Raw genomic sequence first — 12,363 nt, forward strand, 5'->3', positions numbered from 1 at the left:
TTTTGTTTTTTATCAAGATACAATATGTTCTTCGTGCAAATTCTGTCTGTGATAAATGCGGTCTCATGAATTTTTACTGTCAGGGGTTATCACTAATGCCTTTTGCATGCTCTAATTTTTTTTTCTTTAGATTGAATACAGACTCAGAAATTTCAAGGCTCAGAGTTGTCATGAAGGGATGATTCATGCTGTGCCCGCTGTGTTCCTGGCATTGATGGGAGTCTTTCTGCATTTTACGCATTTCCTTGTTGATGTTTTGACCATTTTGTATTGGTTTTGTTTTTGTTTTTGCCCATTCACCCCACCAGTGGCAGGCCTCACATGTCTCCCTGAACCCTGACAACAAATGTTTTTTTAGTCTTATAGTCAGTCCCACCTGTGTGTAGGTGTCTGAAGTTCTGAGGTGTGACAGTGTTGGTCAGTTAACTCATTCTGCCCCATAGCTACATGCCTGCTACACCATAGCTACATGCCTGCTACACCATAGCTACATGCCTGCTACACCATAGCTACATGCCTGCTACACCATAGCTACATGCCTGCTACACCATAGCTACATGCCTGCTACACCATAGCTACATGCCTGCTGTACCATAGCTACATGCCTGCTACACCATAGCTACATGCCTGCTACACCATAGCTACATGCCTGCTACACCATAGCTACATGCCTGCTACACCATAGCTACATGCCTGCTACACCTTAGCTACATGCCTGCTACACCTTAGCTACATGCCTGCTGTACCATAGCTACATGCCTGCTACACCATAGCTACATGCCTGCTGTACCATAGCTACATGCCTGCTACACCTTAGCTACATGCCTGCTACACCATAGCTACATGCCTGCTACACCATAGCTACATGCCTGCTACACCTCCCCTGGACCAGCACTGTATGAGAATATTCTTACCTGGTCTACAGGGGAAGTGATCTTGGTTGCGAGTTAACTCGTATCTGGAGTTATCTGGAGCAGAATGGGTTAATACTTGGTACCCCTCCTCTGTATGTGGGATACTGGGGGGTCTTCCAGTTTAAATAGCATCCCCGCCTTCTGGAAAATCTGTGCTAGAAATTTCCTCTTTTCTTTTGCTCTCTTTGTTTCTTTCTCTCTTTGTTTTTCTTCCTCCTTCTTTGTTGTCTCCTTTTCCTGCCTTCCCAGTCCATTCCCCTTTCTCTTTTCGAGCAGGTCTCGACACTGTTTTCCATAGTTTATAACACACTGTCTAAACTGTTTTGTTCTGGCAACTAGGTGTTGAAATTGTGAGCACTGTGATGGGCACTAGCTGCCCATTCTGCAGTGTGATTTGCCTTTATGGCCTTTTTATGTATTTTTGTTTGGCTTTGAAGTTATTTTTATCCTTTTTTTTTACGATTTTTTTGTGATACGGGGATGATAGATGAAGTGGAAGGGTTGGCGTCCTCGGCACGACCTAGTCATGTTTGCCCTCAGGAGTTAGATGGTTAGAAAAATGTGTCATGAACTGTGTTACGTGGGTTTGTCTTGGTAGTTTTTTTTTTATTGTGAAGATGTGACACTTTTGTGTTGACGTGGCTGAGCACTTGTATGGTCTGGCAGTCCTTGTAGTTATGGCCCAGTGTGTGCGTTCAGCTGGACTGTCAGCCACAGTGAACTTGGTGCTCTCATTCCTCCATCCAGCTGCTCTTCATTTTCTGTGGACCAGCCGTACAAGTGCTCAGTGCTGTGCTGGAGAGAAAGACTTCATTCACAAAACTAACACATCATCAGCTCAGTCCTCTTGAGAACAGAGGTTTAAAAAAAAAAAAAAAAAACAACCAAACTTGGTACACTACTTGGAGTTTCCCAGTTACTTGGAATTGTTGAGTTGCTTGAAATGTGCTGTTTATGGTTGTTGTTTTATGTGTTGTAGGAGAATGTGCTGTTTATTGTTGTTTGATGTGTTGTAGGAGAATATGCTGTTTATTGTTGTTTGATGTGTTGTAGGAGAATATGCTGTTTATGGTTGTTGTTTTATGTGTTGTAGGAGAATGTATTGTTTATGGTTGTTGTTTGATGTGTTGTAGGAGAATGTGCTGTTTATGGTTGTTGTTTGATGTGTTGTAGGAGAATGTGCTGTTTATTGTTGTTTGATGTGTTGTAGGAGAATGTGCTGTTTATGGTTGTTGTTTGATGTGTTGTAGGAGAATGTGCTGTTTATTGTTTTATGTGATGTAGGAGAATATGCTGTTTATGGTTGTTGTTTTATGTGTTGTAGGAGAATGTATTGTTTATGGTTGTTGTTTGATGTGTTGTAGGAGAATATGCTGTTTATGGTTGTTGTTTTATGTGTTGTAGGAGAATGTATTGTTTATGGTTGTTGTTTGATGTGTTGTAGGAGAATGTGCTGTTTATGGTTGTTGTTTGATGTGTTGTAGGAGAATGTGCTGTTTATTGTTTTATGTGATGTAGGAGAATATGCTGTTTATGGTTGTTGTTTTATGTGTTGTAGGAGAATGTATTGTTTATGGTTGTTGTTTGATGTGTTGTAGGAGAATGTGCTGTTTATGGTTGTTGTTTGATGTGTTGTAGGAGGGGCAACAGGGTTGTGCTGGTTAGTCATTCTTCTTCACCGTTTTGTAAATTTGAATGTGGATTCTGTTGTTTTAAGTAATTGCCAACATGGCAATAGCCTTGAGATGGCCTTTGTGGTTGGCGAGGTTCCAAGCACCATAGTTAGTTTTTTATTTGATTTTGTTGCTTTAAAATTCAGTTTTGCCATATGGTCTTGCCATATGCCGATGCTGATGGATAATTTCATATGCACCTGTATCAAAATCAGCTATTTAATAGCAGTAATTCACTACAGTAATTGCCTAGAAAAAAATATCACTTCAGTAATTATGCAAGCAAACAAATATTTCATTTGAATATGCAAATGGAAAACATAATGAATTAACTAATAAGAAGATGTCAGCAGATACCATTTACGATACACCACAGTTTATGCCTGCCAGTAAATTCAGAACCAAGTTCAGTTTTTGATATTTCTGCTTATTCCGTGCTTGTTGAACACTTTTATTACTATTGTGAGCCTCAAGGAACCCCTCATGTTTTGTACCTTGTGCCACTTCTTGCTGTACAGTTGCAGCTGCGTTAGAGCCCTTCAGAAATTGTCTGGTTTTTTAATCTTATGTTTCTGAATGCTGTTCATTAAGCTGTTATGGAACCTGCAGCTGCATTAGAGCCCTTCAGAAATTGTCTGGTTTTTTAATCTTATATTTCTGAATGCTGTTCGTTAAGCTGTTATGGAACCTGCAGCTGCGTTAGAGCCCTTCAGAAATTGTCTGCTTTTTTAATCTTATATTTCTGAATGCTGTTCGTTAAGCTGTTATGGAACCTGCAGCTGCATTAGAGCCCTTCAGAAATTGTCTGGTTTTTTAATCTTATATTTCTGAATGCTGTTCGTTAAGCTGTTATGGAACCTGCAGCTGCATTAGAGCCCTTCAGAAATTGTCTGGTTTTTTAATCTTATATTTCTGAATGCTGTTCGTTAAGCTGTTATGGAACCTGCAGCTGCGTTAGAGCCCTTCAGAAATTGTCTGGTTTTTTAATCTTATGTTTCTGAATGCTGTTCATTAAGCTGTTATGGAACCACTTGGAATCTAAAATATGCATATTAAACGATTCCCACAACAACTTGATGCATCCATGAAATCTAGAGTTCATGCAACAACAACCCAGAAAAAAAAGATTTTTTTTTTAACAAAAACGGGTCTGCTACACCCACTGCACGTGGTGAAGGTGAAAGCAACAGTGTGTGTGTGTGTGTAAACAAGGGTAGGCTTGAAAAAAGCTGTGCCAACTATAATGACAGAATCATTATCACATTGGCAATATTGCACTGGTTCTTAGTGCTGCAGCCTTGCGGGGTTGGTTAGCCTTTGGGAACCATCCCAACGCCAACTGTCCCAAAACCCTCTTGGCCGAGAGAGAGTGGAGCTTTGACTTGGGCAACGCACTCTCCACTATATTCAAATTCTGGCCCAGATAGTCGGAAGAGCAGTTACCTCCTCTGCTGTTCTCTGCTGGTCTCAGTTGGACATGACTATCATGCATTTCAATCTTTAAGAATCACATAGTGAAAAGGCAGTATACCAAAGAGAAGTAATCTGAGAAAACATTTATTACTTATGTTCTTCCACATATTTTTCAGTCAAGTCTGAATCATGACTTTAAAAAAATTCCCATATTTGTATGTGTGCTGCTTATTAGTGTGTGTGTGTGCCTGTGTGTTGAAATTAACAGCATGCTTTTAAAGATATATGTATAATGAAATGATTCTCATTTGGGAAATTATCTGATTATCATTGGCAGTTTGTATCTCATCAGACTGGCAACAATTCGCCCACAGTATTGAGCAGTTAGATAAACAATACTCAAAATTGTGTTGGATTTAACTTATCTCACATGTGTGTGTGTGTGTGTGTGTGTGTGTGTTTTCTTCAGTTTCTTTTCTCATTTCGATGTATATGGGTGTATAAATGCTTGTATGTGTGTGGTATGTTTGTGCGTAGATGTGCATTTAACACACATATGATTCAATCGGCACTGTACAGAGAATTTCACAACTGTATGTAACAATTGCAAACCATTGAATGGACTAAACTGTTAACATGTTTATGAAAAATCATTGTGTATAACTAATTGCCAAATTATTTATGACACATTTTGATGTGGTTTACACTTTTCATTTTCCTTTCTTTTCTTTTCTTTTTTTTTCTTTTTTTCTTTTTTCTTTTTTTTTTTTTTCTTTTTTTTCTTTTTTTTTTGTGCTCAAATTTGTGTAAATGCTTTTCCTTTATTGACTTTTGTCATTCTCTGATAACCATGTATTTATTTATTTTTCCCTTGTGGGATGCCGGGGGTCTTTCAGTATAACTAGCTTCCCTGCCTTCCGGAAATTCCGTGCCTGTAATTTCCTCTTTTCTATTGCTTTCCTTATTTCTGTCTTTTTTTTTTTCTTCCTTCACTGTTGTCATTTTTCTGCCTTCCCAGTCCATTCCCCTTTCTTTTCTTTTTTTCCAGCAAGCCTTGACACTTTTTCCCCCTGGAATATTTTTCTGCAGTCTATGATGTACTATCTGTGCTGTTTTGTTCTGGAGATAAGGTAGTGAGATTGTAAACATTGGGACGGGCACTAGCTGTGCTGTTTTGTTCTGGAGATAAGGTAGTGAGATTGTAAACATTGGGACGGGCACTATCTGTGCTGTTTTGTTCTGGAGATAAGGTAGTGAGATTGTAAACATTGGGACGGGCACTAGCTGTGCTGTTTTGTTCTGGAGATAAGGTAGTGAGATTGTAAACATTGGGACGGGCACTAGCTGTGCTGTTTTGTTCTGGAGATAAGGTAGTGAGATTGTAAACATTGGGACGGGCACTACCTGTGCTGTTTTGTTCTGGAGATAAGGTAGTGAGATTGTAAACATTGGGACGGGCACTAGCTGTGCTGTTTTGTTCTGGAGATAAGGTAGTGAGATTGTAAACATTGGGACGGGCACTAGCTATCCATTATCGAGTGCTATTTGCCTATATGGCCTTTTTATGTGTTGGGGTTTTTTGGGGGTGGGTTTGTTGGGGGGGGGGGGGTTGTTTGGTTTTTTGTTTGTTTGTTTGTTGTTTTGGAAGTTGTTGGGTTGTTTTGTTTTGTTTTTAATGATTTTTCATTTTTCATCTTCTTTTATATCTGGATTAATGAAGCAGAAGGACCAACGTCCTCAGCAGAGACTAGTCTTATTTGCCCAAAACACTTTGAGCCCAAGGGAGTTATTGATGCAGGAGGGAAAAAAAACACAGAAAAATTTTCTGAATCTACTGACTGCTGCTTCTTCCCAATTAACAGCTGTGGACACAGGAAAAAATACTTGTTAGTTCCCTTTGCTTGAGGTTCATGTATATGTAGGAACGTGGTGACGATGAAGTCTCCCGTCGGACCGACAGATTAGTAGACAGGCAGGCTTATCTGTCGGTGTGTGTCCTCATTTGGGAGAAGAGGCCGATTCTGGATGCGCAGCACTTCCCACAGGTGTTTCAAGGGAAAACGTCTCCAGAAGTTGAGCCCTTCTTCCTTGGCTCACGCTTCTCCTTAATGGCCAGCGTTCTCTTGTTTTTCAAACGTCTTTATGCCACTAGAGCACAACATCTTCCAGCGAGAGCGGTCAAGGACATCAGTTTCCCAGGAAGCGATGTCTATGTCACAGACTTCAAGGTGTCCTTGAAGCGCTTGCAGGGTCTTCCAAGTTCGCAGTGGCCTTCCTTCAGCTGGCCATACAGGAGCATCTTCGTGATCCTGCTGTCTGTCATGCGGACAACGTCTCCTGTCCAGCGTAGCTGGCACTGGATCAGCAGGCTTTCGATGCTGTTGCAGGCCGCTCCTCTCTAGGATCTGGAACATGTAGGAACATGGACACCATTTAAATGATGAAATGATTAACGACGTCTGAGCGTTGCCAGGGCATAGGGTTCAGTACGTTCAGGAGCTTAATGGTTAAGATAGTATATCGTGAACTGTATTTTGCTGGCTTCCCTTAATACACATATTTCTTTTTCATAGATTTGACACTTTTGTGTTTTACGTGGTTGAATGTTTATATAGTTTGGCAGTCCTGATATTGCCCTGTGTGGCTGACTGAACTAAAAACAACAATGTCCAATCTGTGATTTTCAAAAATCAACAGTTTTGTTTGCTTGTAGCCTTGTAACTATTTCTTTGGTGATTCTTGATTTGTAACCGTGTGATTTAAAACGACATGAAGTATCAAAACCAACATTTTTGTTCGCTGATATCCTTGAAACGATTTCTTTTTTGTGATTCTTGATTTGTAACTTTGTGGTTTAAAACGAAATGAAGTATCAAAACCAACATTTTTGTTCGCTTATATTATATCCCTGTAACAATTTCTTTTTGTGATTCTTGATTTCTAATTGCGTGATTAAAAAAGAAATAAAATTCCTTTTTGCTTTATATCATTGTTTGGGTTTTGTCGGAAAGAAAGAGGGGGATGTACCGTATATGAGGCCACCTGAAAGAGGAGACCCTGCCATGCAGCCAAGTCATTCAGGCAGCAGGCTGTTTAGTCATGCTTGTTGTATGTTAATCTTTTGCCTTCTTCATCTTTCCCTGCACTCTATGTTAATGTACTTAGCTTTTGTTATGATTTTGTTTTCATTTGTTTACTTATCTTATTATTGTGATTAGTAGCAGTAGTATCATTACTATGAGGAGTGATGGCCTAGAAGTAACGCGTCCGCATTGGAAGCGAGAGAATCTGAGCGCACTGGTTCGAATCACGGCTCAGCTGCCGATATTTTCTCCCCCTCCACTTGACCTTGAGTGGTGGCCTGGACGATAGTCATTCGGATGAGACGATGAACCGAGGTGTGCAGCATGCACTTAGCGCACGTAAAAGAACCCACGGCAACAAAAGAGTTGTTCCTGGGAAATTCTGTAGAAAAATCCACTTCGATAGGAAAAAGAAATAAGACTGCACGCAGGAAAAAATAGAAAAAAAAAAGTGTGTGGAGCTGTAGTGTAGCGACGCGCTCTCCCTGGGGAGAGCAGCCCGAATTTCACACAGATCTGTTGTGATAAAAAGAAATACAAATTATTATTGTTGTTATTGTTCTTCTGGTAGTTATCATTATTTTATTTGTTTATTTATTTGCTTAATTATTTATGTATTTATTTACTTATCGTTTATTTGACTCAAGACCAAAGCTCGTTGGGTTACGCTGCTGATACTGTGTCATGAACTGTTTTGTGGGTTTGTCTTTGTGTTGTTTTGTAGATGTGACAGTTTTGTGTTGACGCGGTTGAACATTTGTATGGTTTGACAGTCCTGATATGGCCCTGTGCGGTCGGCTGGACCATAAGCAACAGGAATAAGTCATAGTTCTGCTGAGTGGTGCACTGATTGCCATGTTCTTTTGCAACAAGAACAAGTCATAGTTCTGCTGACTGGTGCACTGATTGCCATGTTCTTTTGCAACAAGAACAAGTCATAGTTCTGCTGACTGGTGCACTGATTGCCATGTTCTTTTGCAACAAGAACAAGTCATAGTTCTGCTGAGTGGTGCACTGATTGCCATGTTCTTTTGCAACAAGAACAAGTCATAGTTCTGCTGATTGGTGCACTGATTGCCATGTTCTTTTGCAACAAGAACAAGTCATAGTTCTGCTGATTGGTGCACTGATTGCCATGTTCTTTTGCAACAAGAACAAGTCATAGTTCTGCTGAGTGGTGCACTGATTGCCATGTTCTTTTGCAACAAGAACAAGTCATAGTTCTGCTGACTGGTGCACTGATTGCCATGTTCTTTTGCAACAAGAACAAGTCATAGTTCTGCTGACTGGTGCACTGATTGCCATGTTCTTTTGCAACAAGAACAAGTCATAGTTCTGCTGAGTGGTGCACTGATTGCCATGTTCTTTTGCAACAAGAACAAGTCATAGTTCTGCTGACTGGTGCACTGATTGCCATGTTCTTTTGCAACAAGAACAAGTCATAGTTCTGCTGACTGGTGCACTGATTGCCATGTTCTTTTGCAACAAGAACAAGTCATAGTTCTGCTGACTGGTGCACTGATTGCCATGTTCTTTTGCAACAAGAACAAGTCATAGTTCTGCTGATTGGTGCACTGATTGCCATGTTCTTTTGCAACAAGAACAAGTCATAGTTCTGCTGACTGGTGCACTGATTGCCATGTTCTTTTGCAACAAGAACAAGTCATAGTTCTGCTGACTGGTGCACTGATTGCCATGTTCTTTTGCAACAAGAACAAGTCATAGTTCTGCTGACTGGTGCACTGATTGCCATGTTCTTTTGCAACAAGAACAAGTCATAGTTCTGCTGAGTGGTGCATTGATTGCCATGTGCTTTTGCAACAAGAACAAGTCATAGTTCTGCTGAGTGGTGCATTGATTGCCATGTTCTTTTGCAACAAGATCAAGTCATAGTTCTGCTGAGTGGTGCACTGATTGCCATGTTCTTTTTGGCTGTCCAGTCCTCACGTTTCCAGCGTGTTCTTCTGCACCTTCTTTCTTCTTTCTAAATTCAATTTATAGTCACTTATACTCCTTGTTCCGGGCCGCCGAGGGGTGTGGGGGTGGAGGTGGACGGGAAGAGGGGGAGGGGATCTTGCTTCTAAAACCCACCATGGAACGCTAACATGGATTACGGGATCTTTAACATACGTATTTGATTTGCATGTGTATACACACGATCAAAGTGGGATTCAAACACCAGAAGGTCAACACACATCTGTTGACCTGGAAGTATCAGTATCAGTAGCTCATGGAGGCGTCACTGCGTTCGGTTCGAACAAATCCATATACGCTACACCACATCTGCCAAGCAGATGCCTGACCAGCAGCGTAATCCAACGCGCTTAGTCAGGCCTTGAGAGAGAGAGAAAAAAGATAATAATAATAATAATGAGATAATAATAAGAAGAAGATCGGATAAACCTCCACCCGTCCTGACGTGACCGGGACTCGAACCCGGTACCCACAGATTGGAAGTCCAACGCTTTGACCACTTGGCTTTTGCTGGCGCCCCTCACAGTTTATTACGTATAATAAGATGTGTGTGTGTGGGGGGGGGGGGGGGGGTGTAGATATGAGGGCAAGACGCTGTGATGCTCCCAAGCCTCGTTCCTCAAATCAGGGATCTACCTCTGGTGACCCCCTTCCTCAGTGACACTGTCAGTGATCACACACACACACACACACACACACACACATATGCACGCACACACACAAATACACACACCCACATACAGAGATGCACTCGCGCGCGCGCGGACACACACACACACACACACGCACGCACGCACGCACGCAGTGAAGAAAACAATATTCTTTTGGTACATTCAGTTTGATTGATGTACAAATGTTAAGAGCGGAAGTGACGCTGTCATGAATGCATTTTCATGTACAAACCTCTCTGAAAAAAACCCAAACAAACCAACAATTATAAACCCTGTACCATTTATCTCCCAAACTTACACATGAATGGTGATTATCTGAGATCTGATATAACTGCTTATTTGAGACACAGAGAGAGAGACAGAGAGAGGCAATATAAAGGAATCCCCATCAGTATGAGAAATCAACGAAGTTTGTGTCAGGAAAGCAAAATACGTAAAAGCACAATCATAGCTCAGCTGCTGACGGGAGGTAAAGTACACACATTGTTGTTCCTGTCATGACGTTTCTTATGCTTCCCGCTTTTCATGTCGCCGCTCGCCTCCGGCGATTTCTGTGACTTGACCTTGACCTTGGAACTGTCCTTGACCCCGTTCTTGTCTTTCTCCTCTGACCTGACCTTCACCTCGGCGGCCTTGTCCGCAGCAGAACTGTCAGATTCCATAGGAGGGGGGTTCTCCACCTCTTCAGCAGCAGCATCACAGTCTTGACGGTCCGTCGCAGGGCTGTGGAAGCGTACGACCTTGTCCTTTCGCCTTGACCTCGCCTGCCCTTTCGACCTTTGAGATTTGTCTCGCTCTCGTTGACAGGAAATGGGTTTCTGCATCCGGTCGACCATTTCTTGAATTTCCCCCGGCGGAAGACGATCGAAAGCGGGCGCCCTTGGCAGACCGATGTTGAAAGCCGGGTAGTAGTCGTAGAAGCGTGGTGGGTATCGCTGACTGAGAGGCTGAGGCAGAAACTGGGTGGTTTTGCCGAAGGGTCGCGGGGTGGGGGTGAAGATCGAGGTGGCTTTGTAGGAGTAGATGTGACGAATGTTGCCCCGGGTCAGACCTTCGTAAGAAACGGAGAAAGCCATGGCTGTGGTTTGGTGGCCAAGATGTTTCTGAAAGATAAGTAAATGATCTGTCAGTATCATATTCTTCATACATCTATAATACATCTATAATAATGTTGGCATAGTAGATTTTAGCATCCTAAATTATTGCTACCTATTGGTTACTTTTCCATGGTTTGTGGGACGAAAAAAAACAAAGAAACAAACAAGGTGGTGGCACGTTAGTTCAGTGACTGAATCCGCATGAAAACTGAGTAAAATAGCTTACAAAATAAGAGTCGTAATCCACTGAAAATGGGTTACAACATCTTCTAATGGTAGGTATAACATCATTTCATGCATGCACAAAAATTCCTGGTAAAATAGATGCAATAATTTAGGATGCTAAAACAGGACTTCCCGCATCCAGGAGTCATGACCTGGGAGCAGCCCGGCCCCCTTACAGTGTAAAGATTCAAGGTTGAAACAGCTGACTGAGGGGGGGGGGGGGGGGGGGCTTCTTCTCTGAAGACCTTGTATTGTCTAGCTGTCCCTAGAGTTTCTTGTCGCTTTACTGTGGACACATGACCCTGACCTAGCTGACTAAGAATGAAGCGAGGAACTCGCGGGGGTTTGGTTATTGCAAGGACTGGGGCAGGGTTTGGACCACTGCTCTAAAAATACATGGAGAGCTCATTGGCTAGGAAAGCTGAAGCCAACTGGACGACATTCTGACACTCATAATTATCTGGCTGTCAATCCGTTGAGAAGTCATCTAATTTCACCCTCATTTGCCCAGTTTCTCCCAACTCTCCATTCATTCACATCTCCCGCCCCTTCTAACCGATAATACTCAATTGTATTCATAAATACTTTAACAAAATATCTTCAATCACCGAAATGTGTGACGGGGCATTAAACAAATTCCTCCTCCACATCAAGTAATTACAATGTCGAGACTGACCATCCGGATGTAGCCCTTCCTTTTTATTTATGCTTTTTTCCTCATAGATCCCATACTAATTTTCAATTGATTAATGACTGAGTATTTTGACCGATGATGGATGTTTTCCGTATATTTATTGCCTCAGATACATGTATAGATAGATGAATCTGAGAGAGAGAGAGAGAGAGAGAGAGAGAGAGAGAGCACAAACAGGATACTAAAGCTATAGGAAACGAAAGATATACATAAACTATAAGAATTTCATATATACAAAATTTACTGAAAAGGCGGAATTGGGTTATATAAACAGGTAAATAAAGTTGTTTTTTTAATTGAAATATGATGATGATGATGATTATTATTATTAAGGTACTAAGGAAAATGGAGGACATAATGGAATGAACAAACTCAGATCTGATGCATAATAATAATTATACAATTGAAAATAAAAATGAGAAATTAAAAACAGACTTACTCGAACAGAAAGCTGGCCTCAGCCTCACGTGTTGGTGACCGTACTTACTGAGAACAAAACGTGTCCTGTGAAAACCTCCACATGGCTGCGTGGAGTTGCTTGGTCGACAGCAGGCTTCAACAATTAGCACTGCCTGGGACAATCGCTTTCTCCGTGAATGTTTCGTTTCGTGTGTGTGTG

At 41.5% G+C, this 12,363-nt stretch overlaps 1 protein-coding gene across 1 annotated transcript; it reads right to left on the reverse strand.

Annotated features, from left to right (window-relative positions):
- Positions 1-9,913: 9,913 nt before the first annotated feature.
- Positions 9,914-12,324, reverse strand: LOC143276186 (uncharacterized). The gene is made up of 2 exons (XM_076580626.1): positions 12,184-12,324; positions 9,914-10,831 (listed from the first exon to the last, which is right to left on the reverse strand). Exon 2 carries the CDS (start codon positions 10,802-10,804, stop codon positions 10,181-10,183), a length of 624 nt encoding a protein of 207 aa, XP_076436741.1. The 5' UTR covers positions 10,805-10,831; positions 12,184-12,324; the 3' UTR covers positions 9,914-10,180.
- Between the last annotated feature and the right edge of the window lie 39 nt (positions 12,325-12,363).

This window comes from Babylonia areolata, chromosome 31 (genome assembly GCF_041734735.1).
Source record: "Babylonia areolata isolate BAREFJ2019XMU chromosome 31, ASM4173473v1, whole genome shotgun sequence".
Lineage (NCBI taxonomy): Eukaryota > Metazoa > Mollusca > Gastropoda > Neogastropoda > Buccinidae > Babylonia > Babylonia areolata.

Excerpts from the sequence above, each read along its gene's own strand:
- LOC143276186 (XM_076580626.1), bottom strand. The coding sequence starts at position 10,804 with ATGGCTTTCTCCGTTTCTTACGAAGGTCTGACCCGGGGCAACATTCGT.